A 24967-nucleotide genomic window follows, 5' to 3' on the forward strand; every position below is an offset into this window, starting at 1 on the left:
TATAAAATAAGTCACAAAAATTTATTGTATAATTTGTAACAGCTACACGATCCTGTAAAAAATGACAAACATCGTCTTAATTAATATTTACAGACGGTTCCATAAACAAAGTTGACAAAAACAACCCTCCCCAACTCCTAATTATATACGTATTTATAAAAACTCCAGGAATATAGCTGTCACTTCTGAAAATCACATTAAATACTAAAATCCAACAAATGCAGAAGTTGAAGGGGAAGAAAAAAATGTTGACAACAGGCTACTTGAATTGTCTTCCTCCCAAATATCTAAAACATCACAGATTCCACTGTTTTCAGTGTAGCTTGTAAAACCCAAAAATTCTGATTTCTCCCCGCTTGTCTGAAAAAGGTCCAACAGAGACTGTACTGGTGACCCACAAGTTCTGTCTCCATGTGCAGGAAGATATTCAGTTCTGTTTTTATCCAATTCAGCACCAGGTTCCATATTTGCTTTCTTTTGCCCTAATAACATTCTCACTTTCCGCTGGATTTTACCACAAGGCAAATTCTCCATATTCTCATTGTCACCCTCATGAGGTTCCTGAGGACTACAGGGTGGAGTTCTAGCCTTCACTGTTAGGTGCTCTTTTGATGAATTCAATGTCACCAGGTCAGAATCATGACCAATCACATGAAGGTCCTTTTCTTGCAGATCTTGTGCTGAAAACTGTGTAATGTCTGCAGTTAACTTTGGTTGGGATAGATTACTTTCCGTACTGAAATAAGTACATGACTGTGGCACACATGGAGTGACACCTCCTCTCTGTTCTACATCATTTCTATCTACAGTTATTTTATGTTCAGAACCAACACGAATGCCTTCCTGTTTATTGTCATGCAGAGGTAGCTGTTCACAATCCTGCTTCAAGTCAGGCTCACTTGCATTTATCAGGCTCACTGGTTTCCCAACACATCCTTTAAATCCAGTTGAAGAATAGGTTGTGGGTTCTGAACCAAACACATGCTTTTCTTCAGGTTTCTGGGTTTCTTCACATTGTAAATTCTGCACGAGCAGTTGTCCATTGCTTTCTTCTACATCTTTCTGGAAACTGGGCTCCAACAGTAGTTTCTCCTTTGGTTCAGTGTTTTTCAGGACACTTGCAGAAACAGAAGACAGGGATCCAACACTGTATCTTATTCTTTAAAAGAAAAAAAATCCCAGAAGTTAGAAATTAATAAAACTATATATGAGTTATTTAGGAAACTGATAGGATAACCCTAACACAGAAATCTTAATACTTACTTTAGATCATCTTTAAAGTAAAACACAAAAATCACCTACATACAGCTGAAAACTCTACAGTACCACCTCCCCATTCATTCTTCTCCCTTCCTGAGATAACCAATACCATTAACTTTGAACTAATTAGGAAAAAACAAAGTAACATGAGAGAGATGACAGTATTTGTATCTGACCCTGATTTTGTTATTATCTTTAAAAAATACCAACACTCTCAATGTTTGGTTTCAGAAAGTACTTACTGGAAACCAAAAGCAGAAACATATTTTCCATTTATATCTAAACTATTTCATATCAAAGTGAACTAGATCTTTGCACATGTAAAGGTAACAAAGTAACCCTTCAATTTCAAACATATATTTGACCCAAACATCTTCATGTATAATCTTAGAATCCTTGGGCTGCTACTCTCTTAAACAATCCTACATTATGCAAATGTGTGACAAGTTATCAGATCACCAATCACACTTGGCATTTTACATCACAAGAGACAGTGAGCAATATACAATTCACCCGTCTCTCCAAACAGAATGGTTTCCTTTACTTATATATTGTGTTTAATAGAAAAGATTGCCTTTGTGCCTCAATAGTGAGGCCTTAGGTATGATCCCCAAAAAGCAAAGCAAAACCAAAAAAGGGACTTGAGTGCCTTTCAACAAATGGGTGTTCAAAAAATGTAACAGTAGTCTAACTGGAGGCTGACAAGTAAAAAATTATACTGATAAAATGATTATGGAATAACTAGATGAAAAACTGTATGTTCAGGTCCTTCCTGAAACTTTCACAAAGTTTTAAATACTCACAGGAGACCCACATTAGTTAAGTTAGCCATAACATACACTGAAGTCCTACAGAGATCCAGGGTCTAAACAGAGCACCCCCTACTGACTTTTTAGAAACTGTGGTTCACTATCTTATCTCTAATCTTTGTGCCTTAAGATTTAGGACAAAACCAGATAACCTAATTATCAAATATACAGTATACCCTAGAAGCATTCCTAATCAACATTTCTAAATTGAGTAAATAGTAAGCTACCTGTATTAACCCCAGAGGTTGACAATATTGCCTGCTGGTCTATCTGGTCTATTACTTCTTACGTAATGTTTTGCTGCAAAATAGCCATGTTCGATGTTCAGCAACAAAGCTGACCAGAGGTCATTGAACTCTTCCAATTTATAAAACCTAAAACATTGACTCCATACTCACCTTAATAGAAAGAACTGTGAGCTCCCTTGCAAAAGCATGTCAGAGGGAGACTAAGCACCTTTGGTGTCAGGAAAAAGAAGGGAAGAAGGTGGTAGTTCTAAACCTTACTTATGTCAAGTAGAAAAAAAAAATCTCTACTCCAAGAGCAGTCAAACTTTATATTATATTTGAGTGCCATAAACAGCTTAACAATCTAAGTAGAACTCTGGCAAATATTACCTTTTCTTTTTAGGTGTGTCTCTTTCATATTCCACAAAATCAAAAATTAACTTAGATACAATATCGTCAACAACTTGATACTGGTTACTCTGTGCAAAGTTCCTGTGTTTCTCACTCAGAAGGTGCTAAAACAAAACAAAAAGTATCTTAAAATTACATTCAATAATTACACCAATTAAGTAAAAAAAAAAAATCAAATACCAAAATAAATTATCTTATATCTATACCTACCTCTATCTATCTGTCTGTCTGTCTGTCTGTCTATCTATCTATATCTATATATCTGAGCTATGTATCAAACTCTGACATCAAACACAGTAAGAACTACACTCAGCAAGGCACTGTGGCTCATGAGTCAACCACTGCACTTGGGAGGCAAAGGTGGGAGGACAGTTTAGGCTTCAGGAGAACCCGGTATAAACAGAGTGCCAGGTCAGCAGGGATGACTGCAGCCACGTTACTGAACCAGCAGAAATCACAGACTCACTGAGGAGCTTTGCCTTATTCCCACAGATGAGTGCATCTTTATCCGCATTTTGGAATAGCTGGAGATAAGAAGCCCCATAGACTGACAACGCAGATGACAAGTGAGATCATGTGGTGCCCAGCCCCAGTGAGTGACATCTACAACACAGCTACTGCACCCAAGGCCCGGGAAACCCCATGGAACAGATCAAAAGACTCTAAGAGCCAGAAGAACACTAAGTCCGCTTGCTGTGAGACTGCATCTTAGACGTGGCAGAGGACACACTCACTAAGTGTCAACGATGGTTGTCCAAACCACAGCTGAATAAGGACACCATCCACAGACATGCTCAGATGGAAGATAGAAACTCATGGGGTCCCTACCCAAGACAAAGAAGTAAAGGCAGCTAAGGGAGACTGAGGGTGGGAGAAAGAGTCTTCTTCAGGGAGAAGCACACCAATTAGTGACCAAATAAAAAGTTGTCAGCCTGGCAACATGCATACAAGAAACATTTAGGAACTGAAGAGACTGTGTGTATTTGGAGACATGTATGTTTGTACACATACAGACATATATATGAACAATGTTTACAAAGAGCCCTTGAGTTTGAGAGACATCAAGAGGCTGTAATCGGGGTGGGTGGGGAAGAGGGAAATGATGTATTCTTATTTCAATTTAAAAATTATTTTTAAAAAGATTCAAGATAGACAAAAAGAACTATCTTTAACATTCAGTAACATATTAATACTTTATAAAACATTTTCATTTACTATTGTATATAATTACCAAGGTAGGGCTTACAGAATTAAATGAAGTCTTTTAACTAAATATACAAAAGTTGAAACACTACAAGAGTCTAAAAGAGTTTTAAAGTGCTAGAAAGCTGGCTCAGTTGTTAGATACAAGTAATGGTCTTCCAAGACCTGAAATTGGTTCCCAGTGCCCAAATCTGGTAGCACGGTCACCTGCAACTCCAGTTCCTGGTAATTTGATGGCTTCCTCTAGACTCCACTCATGTCACTCACTCACACAATTATATAAAAAGCCCACTACTTGTTAGCAGAGGAAAGGGAGTGTTTTTCAATCTAAGAGTGACTAAGAGGAAAGTAAGTTGGTCATGGTAGCAAATCTTTAAGCCTGGTATTGGGGAAGCAGTGGCAGCTCTGTGAATTGGAGGCCTGCCAGTCTACAAAATGAGTTCCTGGCCAGCCAAGGGTACATGGTGAGATCCTGTCAAATAAAAACTAAACCAATTTATAGTATAAAACTCACTCACAGGAAACAAAGCTCCTTCTGAATGAGTGAGATCTCCAGGCTAATTGTTTTGTCAATGGGTTCAGGATATCACAGTTAGAGCCGTGAGCTGGGTATGGTGGCACACACACACCTCAATCCCCAGCACTGGGGAGGCAGAGGCAGGCGGATCTGTTTGAGGCCAGCCTAATCTACAGAGTGAGTTCCAAGGGAGCCAGAGCTGCACAAAGAAACCCTCACAAAACCAAACAAAACGTCTAAAATAAATATCACATCTTTAAAGATCAGATTGAGTTCACTTATATTCCGGGAAGAAAAATTATGAAGTAAAACACTAAATTTATATAGTTTCTCTCTAAATCCACTCAGATTTTTATTAGTTAGTATTGATCTAAATGTCTCAGCCTTCTCTAGCACAGTAAGTCAAGCACTCTGGGGTCTCACGTGTGCCAAGCCTATGCCTTAGCACTGAGCTACACGCCCAACACCCTGCTCATTCGCTACCACTGAACTTTACACTCCACTTCCACATTCTCCACGCTACAGTACAACTAGAGAGCGATAGCTTTAGATCCTGTTCTAGCTCAGGCCCGTCACCTTCACTCAGTTCTTCCTCATGCCCTCACTTTTAGATTTGTTCTTTTTTCTGTTTTACTTTATTCATGTTTACATGCCTACATATAGCAATGGCTATATCTTCACATATAGAAAGAACATGCAGGCTTCTTCTTTCTAAGATTATGTGACCTTTTTGAGAACTTAAAATGATGCATTCTAAGTACACAGATAGTGACTAAATATATTTGATATTGATCTATTTGAAAGATCTATATATTTACTATATAACTTCCTAAAATGAATCTGATACTGAAAGCATAAAATTTAGTATGAATCTCCACAATTTCCATCCCAAATGCCCAATTTAACTGTATAGGATTTCATTAAGTTGTGCAGACTTAGAGTCTAGTTCATTTTGGTATATGATGTTTATATTTATTTGCCCAAGTTTTCTTTCTTAAAATAAGTTTATCTTTAAAAGTAACAAAATAACCCACCACACTTGAAAATGTATATATGTTATTTCGTAGGTCAGCCACACAAGGTTGAAAATGTAGGCAATGTCTGCTTTACCTACAGTTCTTAAAAATTTTATTTGTGCATGTGTGTGTTGTGTGTGTTGTGTGTGTTGTGTGTGTGTGTTGTGTGTGTATGTGTGTGTGTGTGTGTGTGTATAGACCAAAGACAACCTTGCCTATCACTCCTTCCTCAGGCGCTGGCTACCTGGAAATTCAATCAAGTAAAACAGGCCAGCATCCCAGCAAATTGCCCATCTGCCCGTGTCTGCCCCAGCACCAGGAATAAGCAATATGGCACCCCACCATATCTACACTTTTTTATGTGGGTTCTGAGACCAATCTTAGTTCTTTTATAACCACTTAACTGACTGAGCCATTTTCTAAGTTCTCAAAAATATTTCCTAACTCAGTCTCTTGGCATAGATAGAAATGAATTCTTGTGAAACCCAAGGTAATAAAACAATGGTTGGTGGGTTGGTTGACTTTTCAGGATAAGATATCATTATGTAGCCCACATTGCCCTCACACCCAAGAGTAACCTACCCAACTCTGCTTCAATATAAATTAAGAAACAAAAAACTTTCAAAGTCGTGATCTTAAATTTCATTCTCAAATCTACTTTCACAAATTTACTTTGTGACAATCAGTGGACAACTTTCCTACTGTTCTTACACTTCCTGAACACATTAGGACTGCAAAGATAAAGACAAAAACATTTACATTATTTGTCCTCACAGAAGCAAGTGAATTTCAGAACCAATCAATAACTTTAATTTCAAAACAATTAGAAGTTAAGGGGAAAGATTTGAAATGCTTCAGCTTCTGATTCGATGCGATTTTAAACGGTACTCCTCCTTTATTATGTAACTGAAACAAATCACCCCTGGTATGGATGTACTTCAAGTGACAAATGAACACCCGAGCCTGGGCTTGTTGAGATCGAGAGTAGAGAGGCTGAGTCGTGCACGACTGCTTCTGTCTACCTATTTAAAAGTTAAATTAAAAAAGTAACTTACGATTAATAAGCATTTGCTATGTACCAAGCTCTTAGGGCACACAGACAAGACTACCCCAGAATTCCAAAGTTCTTCTTTTAATGAGCTTTCAATATCCAATAGACAATTCTCATCTTTAAAAACTTCCTTTATTTAATATGCTCTTAAAAGACTTTTCTTTTTTAGCATAGAAACTTTTCATTTACCTACCATCTCTTAATCCAAAATCATATAAACCCCTTCAGTCTTATCTTTAGTGTTTCAAAACCCTGACCATGCCCCAGCACGCCTATCCCCGCTTGGACAGGCCGTCACCCTCTACTCTGGTTTACCTACCAGTTCTGGGCACCCTTGCCCATTCTGGTTGGTATCAAGACGCCTGGTTACCTAACTTTTCTACCTAAACATCACTCAAATATTTCTCTGCCAAGTCTAGACAGACAGCAACACCTCCATACCTGTTTTGTGTCTCCTGGCACTGATCTAATAATGTCTACATATATTTTATTTTTTCATATTGTATTTATATACTAAGCACTCAAATATTTATTAAATGAATAAAAATTATTTTCTCAATGTTGACTTCCCTCCTTGGGTTCTTAAAATGTCCAGTGTTTCCGGCTAAAGCTGCAGCAGTGCTGACGTACTTGCCTAGAAGGTGCAGCGCTGTGTCCCCCCCCCATAAACAAACCAGAGCTGTTTCCATGACGAGTGCATTTATAACTATCACACTCCAACTACAATCGCAATAGTAAGATGGGAGTGAAAGATAAAAACCGTATTCAGATTTTTAGAAACACCAATCCCAAATGGAAAATCACATTTACAGTTTCAAGATCTTCATATTTCTGCAAGCAACATTCACAATATCCTTTTTTTCTCTTTTCCTTCAACTGGACTTGAGCTGGGGTTCCACATTTATCGCCATCCGTATTAATTCTAGTGATAGAAACACATGGTAACAAAATCAGCTGCTAATGAATACGTTTAGAACTTTATTGCCTTAAACTAACATATGCAGAATCTATCACTTGTAACAGCAAATACTTTTAACTGCATTTCAAGAAACGTAAAACAAATGTAATAAACATTCTGAAAAACATTTCAAATGGTCAAGAGAAACATTTAATTATCTGAGCCCCACTCCCATCTGAAAAGACTAAATAATGCACTGTTTTTCAGACTAAATGTAGCATAAAGGCATTAGATCACACAAAGGGAAAACACAAACACATACCAACCACCACCATGGCATAAAATACACTACCCCAAATCATGATGAGAGGAAAAACAAGCAAGCAAGCAAGCAAGCAAACAAACAAACAAACAAACAAACAATAACAGTGAAAGTCTAAATAGTATTCTTTCTAAATGTCAAGCTTGAACCTACTTGAGTTTAGGCTGAGCGTGTTTCTGCATGCTAGATGACTTATCGATATCAAACGGACTGCAAGGCTTCTGAAGGAAGTAGTTTATACAAGGCATGCTGGGGAGCTGAAGGTAAAATGGCTTGTAAGTCCTAAACAAATAAAAAGGCAAATATGTGAGCTTCTCTAGGATGAAACAAAGGTTTTAAAGCTTTATAATTAAGTTGTTTAATCCACCTCAAATCTGAAATACACAAGAAGAGACTTGGTAGGGGTAACCTTCCTTTCAAAGAACCAATTTGTAGGCCTATTCCTTTAACATTTAAAAATTACTTTTTTAAAAAACCGAAAATAAAATTTTCATACAATATTCTGATCACTTTCCCCTCTTATCTCCTCCCAGATCCTCCCCCAAAACACCTACCATCGAAACTGTTTAAAACAGTTTATAGTCTAAACTATTTAGTACAGTTTATAGTCACGTTGAGCATTAAAAGTTTTAGAATTACTTTCCCAGCCTCCAGAGCAGTGGTTCTCAACCTTCCTAATGCTGAGATTCTTTAACACAGTTCATGTTGTGGTGACCCCAACCATAAAACTAATTTTGTTGCTACTTTATAACTAATTTTGAAACTGTTATGAATCATATTGTAAATAATATTTTCCAATGGTCTTAGGAAACTCTGAAAGAGTTGTTCAATCCACTGGGAGTTGTCAACTACAGGTAGGGAAGCAGTGCTCTGCTCTAGATACTTTTTGAAACTGTACAGCTTAGTCATGTCAAACATTAAGCTGTGAAAGCATCACCACAGTTCTTATGGTGCTTATACCTTGCAAAAGTAAAAACCCCACACCCCTCTATTTCCTTCCAACCCTGTGCAACCACCAGTGACCGAATCTGAGTATTCTGAATAATTTGTGTACATCAAATAATGCAGTATTTTTCCTTCATACTTCCTCTATAGTCCCAACTCAGTTTCCAACACACTGGACTCTGACACTTACCGGTTCATATCTTCAACCTTTAAAAAAGGCTTCTTGAGTCTCCCTGCTTAAGAAGAGAAAATACCATTAGACAGTTGCACGTCAGTAAAGAGTCTATTGCCGTTAAAGCATCTAGAAAACCTTTACACCCAGAGAGTTGAAAAGTGTAGGCCTCAGGTAAAATATCTTCCATATCACATGCTGAGATTTGTTTTGGATTTTGTAATCTGGACTGTGGCAGGCTGGGCAGTAGTTTCCATACTCCAGCCTTGGTCTCTGCGGTGCTGGGACTGCAGACCCATGCTTTCGTGCCAACCATATGAGATTCTTGAGCTGAATGGCACAGCTCAACAAAATATTCAGTGTGAATATTTTCACACTAAAAAGCTATCTCAAAATATTCTTTATGTTCATCCCAGTAAATGGATTTGAGTAGTTGTTTCTTCTGGGACTATAATACATTTTTAAAAACAGTTTTGAAGATATTAATTTCGGGGCTGGAGATGGAGCTCAGCAATGGAGGGAATGAACAGTCTTGTAGAGGACTCAGTTTCTAGCACCTACATCAGACTAACAACTGCTACAACTTCATCTCTAGGGACCCAACACCCTTTTCTAGCTTGTTTGAACATCTGTAATAATGTACACAAACTCCTCCCACACCTACAATAAAGCATCTTTACAAAATTATTAACATGGGGAAGAATAGCTTAAGTGTCACCAGACTGTCTAAAACAGTAAACGTCCATATTCTACAAATTACTAAGAAATCGTTTAAAGAACTTTACCTCAGAAAGGCTTTCTAAATACATACATTTGGGTATCCTGGAGGTTAGACTTAGGGTATCATATACCTGTGGTAGGTGCTCTACCACTGAGTTAGAAGGGCCCAAGCTTTAATCTTCATGTTTAATTTTTTTCTAATTTATAAAAGAAAATTAAACAATGTATCAGGAATACTTACTTCTTGCCTTTTGTATTCCAGTACCAGCTTTTTTCCCCTTTAAAGAAAGAAAACAAATACAGTGAAAACATTGGGTTTAAAAACACAGAAAAAAAAACTGTTCAGTACCTTCAAGAGAAAAAAAATGAATAGGAAAAATACTTTATCAAAGCAGGGTGGCTATTGTACAGGGTGAAAATCATGCTTCTTAAAATCAATTCAACCAAAAAGCTGAATGGCACTCAAGAATTAAAGGTACTGATCATCTCTACAGAATTCAGTCCCATTTTACACCCTTTGTTGGAGAGTGCTGACACTGGTACTGATCACTGAGCCTTCAACATTAATTAGAATGAAAAGGATACAATTAACAGTGCAGACCTATGTGAAATGCATACCTGCAGGTGAGTCAATGCACTGACTACAACTAAACTCTCACTAGCACCCAGTGAGCCACTACACAGGTATAGCAAAATCTTAAGGAGGAAGCAGATTTTAGTGTCAGGTGTATCACATTTAGGACCTAAAGTAATAAAGATGTCACAGTGAATAGCTTAAAAATTACACTGACTTCATCTTTTTCACTAGAGAAATAAGGAAAGAGGCTCCAGTAGCCCAGAGAAATCTCTGTATTTTTTTTTCTTCCAGTTGTCCTGTGTGTGCCCTCCAAAATGTAGTTCGGGCAGTAGTGTGGGCAGTACGGGAAATCCTCGGTCACCTCCGTGAGGAGGTCGGGGAGAGATCCGTGAGTAGAGGATTAAGGAGGAAGCTGGAGAAGGGCATCCCTAGCTCCCTAATCTACACACGTGCTGGGCCGAACTCAGCATCAACATTGCCCAAGCTGCAAGAAGATCCAAAGTGCGGGCACAGGAAGGGCTTTGGAAGTGGAGCTAAGATTTAAATCACTGCCCAAATCTCAAGACAAACCCACAACTCCAGCGCTGCAAGTCTTTAAAAACTGCAGGCAGCCATAAATTCAGAACAGAATTTACAATCTGGACAAAAACAAAGCTGTTAACACAGCACAGCAGTACTGCCAGGCACGGTGGTGCACAACCCTCATCCCAGCACTCGGAAGGCAGAGGCAGATGGAGCTCTGTGAGTTTGAGGCCAGCCTGATCCACAGAGTGAGTTCCAGGACAGCTAGAGCTACCTTGGTTAAGACCTTGTCTCAAAAACAAAACCAAACCAAACCAAACCAAACCAAACCAGCAACAGCAAAAACAAAATCAGTCTTGTCTAACTATTGTAATAGGTAAGGAATCTACACAACATTGGCAATTTCTTGTGTGTAGTCAAAATTAACCACATAAAAGATACTTAAAAGATTTATACTGAACAGGAATCAAAGGGGTATGGCACTCAAAATGCAAAAGTTTCTGGGTGGACTCAGTAGCAGAACGTAAGTGACAAAGGTGCCAGTACATACAAAGATAATGCCTAATACCCATTTCTAACCGGAAGAGGGGAAAATCTCAATGGACACTACCTCAGATACAAGTCCCTGGTGTTGCTGGAGTCCTGAAGTGCAAGCTGCTTATTCTGCTACATGAAATTACCAAATTTCCTAACTACTTTGTCTCCTTCTCTTTCTATGTGCCAGAGTACAGAACTTTCTTTTCTTTGTATGTAAGTCGTTTAAGAATTTATGCAGTAAAAACAAACCAACAAAGAATGGTCCGAGAAATAAGAGAGAACAGGGAGAAGCAAAGAGTTCAAGGAAGGACTGGGCAACACAGGAAAACCATCACAGCTGGCTTTGAAAGGAAGCAAAGGTTATGCTAACTGCTTCTGAGTTCCATACCTTGTCAGTTAAAAGTGAGTGGGAAATATAGGAGCAGAGATCTGCAAAATAGTAAGAAATGGAGTATACGGGTGGAACAGTAGTTAGACAGGGGTGTACAATCAAGAGTCTCGTGTGTAGACAGAGTGACTCTGTATAGAGGCCTGGAAGATGAAAACAGGGAAGACTGTACGCTCCGAGGATAGGAGAACAATAGGACAATCACTGCATAAAACCAATAGCAAACACCTTTGGATTTTCTTATAGGATAGGCTAATCTTAGTGTTTTTCTACAGAATAAACAAAATATCTCTTAAAATATAGCAGCAACAAAAAAGGATGAAAGAAACCTATGCTCTTACCCCCAAAACAGTTTTTACTTCATGAATATAAGCTTCAAGTCAAATGACACACAATTCAGAAACCCATTTTTTACTTATGGGGGAATTACTCATAGATATTAAAAACAAACACACAAACAACAAAAACAAAAACCAGGCTGCCGCCTTTAAGAATAGTTCAAACTACATACCGAATCCCTCCCAGAAGTATTTGGTTTCTTGAGTGCACCCAAAGCTTTCTTCTTCTGTTCAATGTAGTAGCGAATGTCTTTATTGAAAGAAGAACTGAAGGTTAGCAATTTTACCTTTAGAGTTAATCTGCGATGTTAAGTGGCAGTAACCTCACGTTAAGGGTTTACCATTGGAGAAACTCCCCTACTACCAAAATTTTTATATGTAAAGCTAAGACCCAAAGGACAGACATAGGTATGTACAACAAATATTGTCAAAAAGACCATCTTACCATCAATATGAAGAATCTTTACTCCCCATGATAAGGCGTTTGATAATATACTATTAGCAGGAATAAAATCCTGTAAAACAAAAAACCAAGTTTGTCTAAAAACTATTTTTAAAACTTTTTAAAATCTTAAAATTTATTTAAATCTTAATGCCACTGAAGAGATTATGCATAAATGTCGCTAATGAATTACAATAGAAATGAGGACCGTGTTTTATATTTTGGCATTCTTAAATCGTTTCCAATTAATATATTCCTGTTTTGTTTGAGACAAGGTCTTGCTTTGTAGCCCTGGCTGGCCAGGAAGTCAGAAATCCCCGTCTCTGCCTTTCAAGTGTTGGGAATAAAGGCATACCTGTTATGCTTGGCCTAACAATTAATGTATATTCTTAACAATTAGATGTCTATTCCAAGGCAACTTCAAGTTTACAGTAATGTTTAGCATGACCACAAGATGGGGGTGTTCCTCCAGGAAAAATAAGTTTCTATTTCTGACAGAATGAGATATGCTGTAACTTGAGCTTTTTTCATTAAAAATTATATATTCTAGAGTATCTCCAGAATATCTTCAACTTTAAATTAAAAATTTTGTGTATGTGGTGTATACATGTCTATGTGACGCAGAGGCCTGAGGTCAATGCCAAATGTCTTTCAATCTCCCCACTTCAAAATTTTAAGATAGAGTCACTAGCTGAAACTGAAAGTCACTGACTCAGCTAGGCTGACTGGCCAACTACCTTCAGGGACCCACGGGTCTTACCCGCGCCCTCCCAAAACACTAGTGCTAGGATCAGGGGATGTGGCTTTTGGGCGTCCAAATTTAAGTTCTATTGCTTTCATGACAAGCATTTTGCCAACTTTATTACCAGTCCCATGAGTATTTATTACATTTACTTACTCTACATGTATGTTTGCTTGTGTGTATGTATACCAGTGCACACACAGAGTGCACACTTGGACATGAGAAGACAATCTGCAAGTCAGTTTTTCTCTTCCGCCATCTGGGTCCTAGGTATCAACCTAAGGTCACTAGTTTTGGCAGCAAGCAGCTTTACCCACTGAGTCTCCTAGCTAGCCCACAATTAAATTTTTAATAAAATATAGCAGTACACCTATTATATATGACAGCATATATCAATAATGCCAGCACTTGGAAGTCAAGCTATATAGCAAATTTGAGGCGAGCCTAAATTACATGAGAATCTGTCTCAGAAAATAAGACACTAAAGAAGCAAAATATGCATCACGTGTTTTTACTTCTTCCATGTCCCTGGATGTTTCTAGCTCTGGCTGGCGCTGAATCCCTTATGTATCTGAGGCTGTCCTTGAACTTCTAGTCCTCTCGCTCCCTGGAGTTGTTAGGACAGGTGTATGCTGCTATGCCTGGCTTATGAAGAGCTAAGGATCTCCCGTGCTAGACCAGCACTGTCCCAGCTGAGCTCCAGCTGACGCCCACACGCTGTGAATTCCAAAGTCCTACTCACATGATCCTTGACAGCTTTCTCAGCTAACAGCTTTCCTCGGCTCAAACACACCTGCAAGAAGACCAAGGAAACAATTACAGCACATCATCAGAGAGAAGGTTAGAAGAGAGAAATCCCTGAAAGTAGGTGAGTGTTGTTTATATCGTTCCAACGGCTATGAACACAGTAAATTTACAGTGAAAAGTGGCTTCATTATTCTCTTGGCACGACAAGTGAAATTTTTTTCCCGCTTTTTTTTCCAGGGCAGAGAACATCAACAAACATACCAAGCAAAAAGAAAAGCAGAAACTGAATGAGACTCAAGAGGACCAATTCTTTAGTAAATGAAAATAGCTAACAGGCACTGACACTTTAAAGTCAAGCTATATAGCAAATTTGTGGCCAGCCTGAATTACATGAGAATCTGTCTCAGGAAAAAGGAAAAAAATCTACACTTTTCAGGTTAACAGCAGATTTGATTCTTTTTCCTTTTTGGTGGTGCATTCTAGCAGCATTCTACAACTGAGCTGTATCCCCAATGCTTCTCAAACCTTAACTTTAGATTTGGTCTCACTAAGTTGTTCTAACTACCCTGAACTTGTAATCCTCTTGCCTCACATTCCTAAGGAGCTGGGCCAACAGGCCTGGCTTAGCTTTATATTAAATGAAGATTTAAGAAAAATAAATGTTATACACAGCTTTTATAAATTATTTCACCTTTAAAGTAAGGCAGCACAAACAGTGGTTGGAAGGCTATGAAGCAGTTGTAGTCATTCTCACTGAACAGCACAAGCCTGACCCAGTGTCCGCCTTTCCTCACGGACTGCCTTTGCAAATCATGTTTCCTGTGCATTTCAACTGCTTTTCATGTGGCTCTGCTTCAAATGCCAATTTAACTATATTAGTATAACAACTTAGGTACATTAAGCGTTTTATCTCTTACTGTCTTTTCTAAGTATTTATATCAGTTTGCCCTTCCTTTTGTCTTCCAATTTGAAAGAAATGTACTGCAAGAAAAATTTTAAGCATGGATCATAACTTATTTTTATGCAATGGGACAAATGTATACCACTGCAGGCCTTGTAGACCACATAATATTTGTCACAAAGACTAAATTCCACCTAAAGCATGCAAGCAGCTCTAACATTTATACAATATTTACACAAATATTTTCTCCTTGTCACAAAATACTATTTTGATTTTTTTCCCCCCACCAACCTCTGGATATGTAAAAATATGCCTAACTTCAAGGTTGTGCACAGTCAGTCAGTACACTGTAGATGGTTGGTTTATCTACTTTGAAAGTTTTAAAAGTTTCTATTTTTTCTTCAAAAGAATGGCTGGCTATTTACTTTTGCTGTAAATTATTCTAAAAATCAAAAGCAACCTGTCTAAATTGTAAGTGCATGCTTTAAGAATCAGGGGACAACTTGACTACTGTGTTATTAAGGAAAAATAATCACCTTTCAAAATGACAGCAAAATTAGGCGAGACAGCCACAGATCTTTGGCATTATAACCATTCCATCTATGCATTGTATAACCATTCCATCTATGCATTGTATAACCATTCCATCTATGCATTGTATAACCATTCCATCTATGCATTGTAACCCTGCTACCGAAAGCCCAGAGTCAGGGGTGAGGGAAAGCATTTGTAACCCCAGGACCTGGGAGACACTAAGGCAGGAGGAATGAGAATTGTGAGGTCTGTTTGGACTACATAGGGAGAGTCCGAGACCAGTCTGAGAGGGCTACATTGTGAGACCTTGTCTTAAAACAAAAAGAAAGCCGTGAGGCCTCAAAGCACCTGACACACTTACTCTGTCTTGAGACTTAAAGGAACTTCCATCATGGCTGGGATGAGGAGAGGTGGTTTCCGCAGTATATGCAGATTCTGGACTTGGTACAGGAGAAACTCGACCCAACGTTTGTGCATACTTTGCTTCCTTTTTATTTGAAACAAGATAACTGATATCTTTGCTGAGAAATTCTTCAACTCGCTAGAAGAAAACAAAGTATTTATAAAAAATTCCAAAGTTCTTTAAAGACACTGTGAACAAATCCCAATTTCATGTAATCTAATATCTTACAAATTGGCGCTTTTCATGCTGCATTTTTGAGCCCATAGTTCTGAGGAAGTAAAATGGGAGTTTCATTAACAATAATATCACATGCTAGATACTATTCTTAAGTACTTTATTCTAATTAATGTAGTCCATGCACTCTCCTGCTACTTATCTACATATATTGGAGATGAAAACGGAAGTGACTTGCTGGAATCACCTCAACGAAGCCTTCTTCTCCAGAGACCAACTCTTCTTCCCCTGCACTATGCTGTGTACAAATGGACAGTAAGCATCTGAAATATAGCTAGTACAAACAGGCCATTGAATTTTACATTTTACTTAGATGTAATGAATTAGCTACTACCTGGCACTTCAGTTTAAATCATTAAGTTTTAACATTTCCTAAAGCTTAAACATAGCAGAGGATCAGAACCTTTACTCTCAAAAGCATAAAATCTTCAGCATGTTTTGTAGTAACACCCATAACAAAGTCAATGTTATTAAAGATCACTCATCACCCAGGGGTAGGGAATTGAACATACTGTCAAAACGCATACCACATAAACACAACTGACACAGAACACTGAGAACCAAGCAGAAGTAACTAACAATCAGTAAGAAGACTTGCAAAGCTCCAATCCCTTCAGGATTCGCAATGTGAAAGGCAGTAAGAAGGGGCAGCAAGACGCCTTGATGGGCTGGCAGTCCTTGTTGCCAACCTGATTATCTGAGTTCGAGCACCTTGACCCACATGGCAGGAGGACAAAACCAACTCCTGCCTCTGATTTCCATGTGAGAGCACACATCATATATGTTCCAAGCACATTCATTCACACTACATAAAACTACATGAAACTACATAAAAATAAGCTAAAAACAAAATGAAGCAAAGTTTGTGATAAGTTAATTTAAGCTACCATTGACTGAGAATTAGCTGTTGACAGGAGCAACATTTAGTGAAATGCAAATTGTTTCCTTTTCCCTTTTAGGCAACAATCATTTTCATTGACCAGCTAATAAAGTATCCATATTTATTTATTGCAAGACACAGGTATTTTAGCATAAAGGTTTAAAAGGATGTAAATGATAATTTATATATAAAATACTGCCTTAAACTTCATAGTCTCCAGCAATTCCATACATATATAATATATATATGCTAGTTCACATATACATACATACATACATACATACATACATTCAACTAAATTATCTCAAATGTGTGGTATAATAAGGTGAAAATGGGCTAGAGGGATGACTCAACAGGTAGGAATACTGGCTGCTTTTCCAGAACACCAGGGATCAGTTCCCAGCACCCACATGGAGGCTCGCAACTGTCATTTCCAGGTGATCTAATGCCCTCTTTTGACCATTTCAGGCACCGTATGAATGTGGTATATAGCTATAGGTAGGCAAAAAGATTCCTACACTTAAAATAAAAAAATAAAATAAAAATAATTTTAAAAAAAAGGTGAAAATGTGCTCTCCATGGCAGGGGTTCTCAACTTGTGGGTCACAACCCATTTTGGGGGGAGGTCTGTCACATATTAGATATCCTGCTTATCAGTATTTACACTATGATTCGTAACAGTAGCAAAAACAGTTATGAAGTAGCAACAAAAAAAATGCTATGCTTGGGGTCACCACAACATGAGCAATTGTATTAAAGGATCATAGCACGCTCTATGGTCTTTGGAGACAGACTCTTTCAAAGTTAAATGAGGTCATAAAGGTAGGATCCAGCCCAGTGCTCCTGCTCTAGCAATGCAAAAGAAAGAGATCTAAGACAGGGTGATCGGCCACTGCATTAATTACGTTTCTCACAGGCTGTCACGGGTTTATTCTGGTTCAAGAATTGAGGGAATACAGTCAATCCACTGTGGCAGATTAGGAGCACGAAGAGACAGAGCATGGCGTATTGCAGTCAGGAAGCAGAGAGAAGTGTTAGTGCCACGCCAACATTCTCACTTCCATCCAGTCTAGAACCTCTGACCATGGAGCAGCACCTCCTTGTCGTATTTGCTTTCTGTTGCTGTGCGAAAACCCCGACTAAATCCAACGTGAGGAAAGGGTTTGTTTCAGCTACATTTCCAGGTGTGGGATGCAGGCTGCTTCGGCTTGGCCACAGCCATTAACTAGGATTTGTCTCTTGTTCTAGCGGATGTGATTTTTGCCAGTTACATAGTCTAATTCTGGGGACTCTTTAGAGGATATAAATGTGAGAACCCTGGGCGGTCCTTTGCGGTTCCCTCGATGCTGCTGGTTCACTGCCTTTGCAACTGCTTATCTGCTGGACTGCTAGGTATTCTGATAATGAAGACTGGATTTGTCCCTAGGAGCTCAATGATCCTAATCTTCAGGAAGTAGCCCACAGGAAATGTGCCCTTACCACTCTAACCGTTTTCCTCTTCTACCTAGTGTTGAGGGGTTGGAATGGATTAGGGTGATAGATAGACATAAGAACATAGTAAAATAGTAAGACAAATAAACTAACACCTCAAAAGGGGTGGAGACCCCACAGGCTGAAAACCACTGATGTAGGGGAATCCAGGGAGGAGCTTGCAGGAACTGAAGCACATGGAGGAAGGCTGCTCACCAGCCTGCTCTGTCTTCATCAGCGTGCAGATGTTCACTATCTCTTTGCTACCCTACTTTCAATTCTTTCACATACATCAATTGCTGGAAACCTTTTCTCGAAACTGCCCATACTCTCTGCACAGCTGCTGCCTCATTTTCCACTCCCAGAACCTGCGACAAGTAAACTGGAAGGTTCTTTGTCAGTGCCTGATAGGCAGCCTAAGATTTAGATATTCATCTAGCTGATGATCAGAATGCTGTAGGGCTAAATGACTAGCCCTTCACCCATTATTATTTTTCCGTATGAGTGTCTGTATGTATCTGTTGTGTGCCTGGTGCCTGCTGAGGCCAGAGAAGGGTGTCAGATGCCCTAGAGCTACAGATGGTCTAGAGCTACCACATGGGTGCTGGAACTGAACCCAGGTCCTGAATGAACTGCTGAGCATCTCTACAGCCCCCTTTACACACTGGATTATCTTCCTGGTGAAATGTAGGTCTCCCATATTTTGTATATTTTGCACACTTATTAAACTTATACACTTATAATATCTAATTATATATAATAATATAATACACTATATTAGACATAGGATATACACTTTTTCTTTGGAAGCAAGTCTAGGTTGGCCTTGACCTAAGGATGACCTTTGGAGTTGCCTGCCTTTACCCCTGAATCCTGGAATACTGCTCTGTGACACTGTTTTTTACAATGGTTGGGACTGAACCTGGAGCTTCATGTAGGCCCAGTAAGCACTGTGTTAACTGAGGGAACATGAATGATTTGGAAATGTTCTCTACCACTTAGTGATTTCTTGTTAATGTCCTGGGAGAGAGTGAGTTGTTAATTTTAACTAAGTTGAACTTATGAATCCTTTGAATTTGCTGCCAATGATTAGATGTAATTTTGGTACCATTAAAATCACTGCAAAGTCAGTGTTATAAATACTTTCAATATTTTCTAATTATCGGAAGCCTCTTACATTTATATTTTGGCTCCATTTTGAGTTAATTTTTTATATGTGATGCAAGGTGAATTTCCAAATTCAAATCTTTGGCATGCAGATATTCAGGTCTCCTGAAACTGTCTGGCAGAATCATCTTATCACTAAAAAACAAAACAAGCAGACAACTAACTGTATATAAAATAGTTTATTTCTGAGCTCTCACTCACTGGCCTGAATGGTATACAACTATAATATCATACATTTCTCCCAGTTTTAATTTCCTATAAACTGAGTTAAAACTCCTTAGTGTAAAATTGAAAAAGAAGGGTGGGAGTGCTGAGGCGGCTGAGCAGATAGAGCACGCGCTGCTCTTTGGAGAAGACCGTGGATTCGGTTCACAGCATGTGCATGACAGCTCGCAACCGTCTATAACTCCAGCTCCAGAGGGTCTGATGCCCTCCTGTCTTCCTTGGGCACCCAAAATGTCTTTATACAACAAACATACAAACTTAAACAACAAAACCCCTCCCTGGTAGTTTTGGGCACAGTGCAATACACAGAGAAACCCTAATTTACTGTATCTCAAAATAACACCTCCACAAAACCAAAAGGAAACCAAACCAGAAAACCACTTCTGTTGGGTGTGGCTCAGGTCTGTTACTTCAGAACTGGGGAAATGGAGGCAGAACGATTATGAGGCTCCAGGCCAGCCTGGGGTACCAGCCTGAGGTATAAAACTAGACGCTGTTTCAACTAAAAGCCTCCAGCTCCCGGAGCCCAAGTCTACGCCATTACCCTGCACAATGAAGAAGGCGCCTTTTACCACCTGGTTCTAACACAAGTGACTCCTGCCACCCCCACATCTGTTTCACTTGCAGGGAGTCTGTAGCATTAATTACACAAGCACACCTATAAAGGCATATATTTTAAGTGTGTTCTTCCTAAAAAGTGTGTATAGTTTACTAAATACATTCCTGAAATTCCTCCGATACTCAGCTCAAATATTAACCGTACCGATTCACGATGGAAGGTAAGCTTGTCCATCTGTGTCCTAATAGAAATCTCTACACATTTCTATTAAAGCTCTCCCAGGGCTGTTCTTGTTCTTGAAATGTATGTTTTTGCCTCTTGCAGGTGTAGTGGATAGGAGTGACTTTACTTTAGCTGTGGTTATTCACATGCCTCTATGGAAAAGCATGATTTTGGCATGTGCAGCTGGTCCTTGTGATTGAAAACCTTACTCGTGTTTCTTAAGCCTTAGATACTCTGCCTGATACTCTGAATAAAGTTGGCTTTTGTATGAGACTTTAGTACACCTCACCTTTAGGTCCAGCTCTCCCAGGTTCAGGCCACCAACTAGAGCAGTAAACACCATCCTTATATTTTCTTTCCCCAATTGTTTTTATTCTAGTCTAAACTGATAGGAAACGGGCTTGCCCTTCATTCTTTCTCTTTAAATAAGGCCTTACTAAGTAGCCCAAGCCAGCATGAACTTGAATTCATGACCTCAAGCTTTGACCTCCCAAGCCCTCTGATTCCAAGCATGCACCTGCAAGCCTGGCTTTGTCCTTCAGTGGCTTTGATTTAGCTATTTCCCTTAACAGCACAAAAGGCTCACTATTGTCAAAACTGACTGCTATATAGCTAATAGTTGAATTATCACAAATGTCCTTGCAAATTTTTAGCAAGGTTTAATTAAGAGTCACAGAAAACAAATTATCTGTGGTCAATTAAGCAATGACACCATTGGGGTGATCCAAAGCAAAAGCAAATAAAAAAGGATAGAAGGTTTAAAGAAAACTAAACATTGGAGGAATTGATAAAACTGGGCTTCTTTAAATGTGTTAAGAGAAACCAGATCTAGGGACTAAATTGACATCACTGAATTATACAGCAAAGACCAGAACTAGGTACTTTTTTCCAGTAAGAAAGGTGGTGCACTGTGGAAGTCAGCTCTCTTTTGCACGGGATTGGCAGCACAGGCCTTCCCTTCCCTGCAAGCTACCGCACTGGCCTAAGCACTTTGCTTTTCCTAAGGGAAAAGTGCAGATGCGATAACACAAATTATGCAGCAGAGTTTTCAGAAATCATAGAGATCAGAACATCTGGAGAGCTCATCTTAGAAAAAAAAAAAACCACTTTTGTGATCATGGTAACTCCCCTGCCACATTATTATAAAATGTATGCTTTTAATATGTCCATCAAGATACTTGAAGCCATATATAAAATCAAAATGTTCCTTAACAACTATCTATGATAGAAGTAACTGAAAATATGTTTCTTGAAAGTATCTTAGGAACTGTTGTGTGGACGGAGCAGAAAGAAAGGGGTGGTAGAGTTATCCCTGTCCCCACACCGACACTGCCCGTTGAGTCAGAGCTCCCTTTTATAGGTGATGGGCCTGAGCTATAACAGGATCTAAAGCTATCGCTCTCTAGTTGTATTGTAGCGTGGAGAATGTGGAAGTGGAGTGTAAAGTTCAGTGGTAGCGAATGAGCAGGGTGTTGGGCGTGTAGCTCAGTGCTAAGGCATAGGCTTGGCACACGTGAGACCCAGAGTGCTTGACTTACTGTGCTAGAGAGGGCACAGACAGCTGAGATTGGTCAATGTATTTGAGAAAGTTATCAACTGTTCCATAGCCATCAATATTAAAATACTGGTAGTATATCATGTTAGAAGACTAACAAGTAGCACTTCATTTCTAAAACAGAGGGGTCTTTACTCCTATCTAGGGTCCCGAGTACATTAACATATCCTTGACAGGCAATACAGTCGCCCTGGCAGGTCTGCCAACCATGACCTAGCGAACTGCGAACTGGTCGTTATGATAAATGCTACCATAAACACAGGGCAGTTTGTCAACAAAATACTAGGAAAGAAGGCTGCTCAGGGAGAGGAGACAGGGAAGAGAGTGGGCAAGAATGGGCTGGGTAACAGGGGTAACTGATTGAATACAATTTGTATATGAATGCAACTGACAAAGAAAAGAATGAAATCCACATGCTTTTCATATTCAAAGTGAAATTCTATCAACTGCTACCCAAAGAAAGGAGACAAATTTCAAGGGCAGGTTAAGTAAAATATCACATTAATAAGTAACTCTAAGAAATCTGTGAAATATTCTTGTGAATATTTAGATTTCAATATATTGTGAATTTCCAGTCTGGGAACAAAATGTTCAAAAACATGCTAACTTTTAGTCCAGCAGAAACCTTTGAAAGCAGTAAAAATCATAATAACCACATTTGCTAGATTTTAGGTAATATTAACATTATACCTAAGAAGTCTTTACAGAGATTTGCCTAAGTTTTCTAATCATATAAGTAAGGGAGAAAACAAGTAATACAGTTTAACTATTACTGTAAAATTGTTCCTCCATGGCAGTCATCTATTGACTCAGTACTTTCTCTCCTTGTACATCACACACACACACACACACACACACACACACACACACACACACACACACACACACACAGTATACCCATTATGTGTATACTAGTAAATTGTATGTCATATATGTAATGATTGATACACACATATAATATTTATGTATATATGTATGTATATATTATGTATATAATATATGGAATTATTTTAACACATAACTACTCCCCTCAGCAATCAGTCAAGTAGCCCCTGCTATTTTGAAAGAAAGGCAGTTCGCTAGGACATAGAAGTCTCATTCATACCAAACCATTAATCACAGAAACTTGAACATTTTATCAGGCTACAGATGGCTTAAAAAATGTTTTCTTTATTCTCTGATGTAGGGGCTTGAACACAGAAAGTCTTGCACATGTCACTAGGTGCTAGGCCAGGGAATTACTCCCAGTCCCCAAATGACTCACTAATAACCAATAGCTCATCATGGTGGCAAAATGGCTATAATTTCCAAAATGAAATTCCTTAGTGAGTTCACCTTACAGAACGCTAGTATTACTTTTCTCGACTTTTGCTGGCTGTGCAGTTCTCACTCACCCCTCCAAGTTCCTTTATGTCTTTTTGGAGTTTTTCACATACGGTGATAGAAGGCAAGTCAAGGTAAAATATTTTCCCCCAAAGCGGCTTATATTTGGATTTTTCCAGTCTATTATCAGCTTTCAGGGATTTCAAAGATGGTCTATTCTTTTCATTTTTGTCTTGGATGCCACCTGCGATTAAAAAAAGAATCAGGCCATGTTTTATGCAGACACAATTTAACTGCTTAACAATATTCAACAGCTTTATTACAGAAAAGAGACATTATTAGTCATAACAAATTAAGCCATTAGAATTTAAATGTTTTCCCGAACTTTACCACTTAGGATGAAGGCAAACTGCACTCTGGTTTCTACAAATTCTGTACTGGAGAACAAGAGCTGAATCAGCCGACTATTTCTTACTCCTGTTCCATGTATAAAGGCAAGGAACTCTATAAAGACATTCTTGAAAACTTACTCTCTCCCGATGTAAACTTCATATTGGTATTAGCAGGTCTGTGAAGACTCAACCCAGGTGTTTCAAATATTAAAAGCTTATTTACCTAGGTACCCGCACACGCTTATCTAGAATAAATAAACAACCTAATTATCGAATGCTCATATTTTAGTTTCATAGTTGGACTAGTACTTAAAAGAACTAAAGGATGGAGTTCATGCACTTTGTTTACATATGAGGAACTTAGGTCCATTCATGTCCTTGTCTTTATTTTAAAAGCAGATGAGTATCAAACAACTTCTCTAAACTTTTCGAACACAACCTGCACTTTAGTACTTAGTTAATAGACACACATGTGTATCTCTTAGGAATTTTCCTTATAATGGATTTTTATTTTTATATGAAATATTGAGATTGAAATTTGCTTTTGTCTATGAGGTTGAAACACACACACACACCTCCGCCTCCCTAATGAGTGACGGGAACTAACAGTCACAAATGGCAGTGGGTGCCTCCTCCGTGGGGCGGTGTGGCCATCGGAGACCCTGCTCATTGTCTGAAGCTTGCAGCCCCGGGAATGCCGGATCGCTCGCTGCTGAGGCGGGGAGAGCACGAGGGGCCCGGGCAGCGTCGGCCCCTCATGGAGACCAACACCGAACGCCTTCCGGGCGCCGAGAACCCAGAGAAATGCAAAAGCACAAGAAGTCGGGCAGGAAGACTCTCTAGAATCTACCGTGGAACCGGCAGGGTAGGAAACCATTAAAGGGACCGCGGCGGGGGAGGGGCTCCATACCAGGGAGAGGTGCTTTGCTGTGGATCCTCATGGTCTCGAGGTTCATGGCAGCCACCAAGCACCTACATGCTGGGTCCGCACCGGGGGCCGCATGAGACTGCCCCGAACACAAAGCTCCAAGGGCCCACCGGCCCTGGCCTCGGCGCCGGGCGGCGTCCGCTGGCCGAGTTTCAGGGCCGGTTCCGGCGCGGAGGCTCGGAGCAGGAAGAGGTTGTAGCTCCGACGTGGGAGCTGCGGCGGTTAAAGATTTGAAAACGCGTCACGCGACCGCGGCGCCAGACGCGCTCCCCGCCCTAACTACGCCGGGCGGGCCTCGCGCGCCGAGGGCCCCGCCCCCGGGTGGTGGCC

General features: G+C 39.4%; 1 protein-coding gene across 1 annotated transcript; it reads right to left on the reverse strand.

Annotated features, from left to right (window-relative positions):
* Dbf4 (DBF4 zinc finger) lies at positions 1–24850 on the reverse strand. The gene is made up of 12 exons (XM_032907028.1): positions 24620–24850; positions 23389–23561; positions 15641–15820; positions 13840–13890; positions 12359–12428; positions 12087–12163; positions 9793–9829; positions 8850–8895; positions 7868–7996; positions 7305–7416; positions 2687–2811; positions 1–1159 (listed from the first exon to the last, which is right to left on the reverse strand). The coding sequence occupies exons 1-12, from the start codon at positions 24663–24665 to the stop codon at positions 205–207; spliced, it is 2001 nt and encodes a 666-aa protein (XP_032762919.1). The 5' UTR covers positions 24666–24850; the 3' UTR covers positions 1–204.
* Positions 24851–24967: the final 117 nt, after the last annotated feature.

Source organism: Rattus rattus, chromosome 6 (genome assembly GCF_011064425.1).
Source record: "Rattus rattus isolate New Zealand chromosome 6, Rrattus_CSIRO_v1, whole genome shotgun sequence".
Lineage (NCBI taxonomy): Eukaryota > Metazoa > Chordata > Mammalia > Rodentia > Muridae > Rattus > Rattus rattus.

Coding starts and splice junctions, on each gene's coding strand:
- Dbf4 (XM_032907028.1), bottom strand. CDS start 24,665: ATGAACCTCGAGACCATGAGGATCCACAGCAAAGCACCTCTCCCTG. Junction 7,417..7,867: donor CACGCTCAGCCTAAACTCAA/GTAGGTTCAAGC, acceptor TTCTATCACTAG/AATTAATACGGATGGCGATA. Junction 2,812..7,304: donor AATATGAAGATCTTGAAACT/GTAAATGTGATT, acceptor GTTTTGTTTTAG/CACCTTCTGAGTGAGAAACA.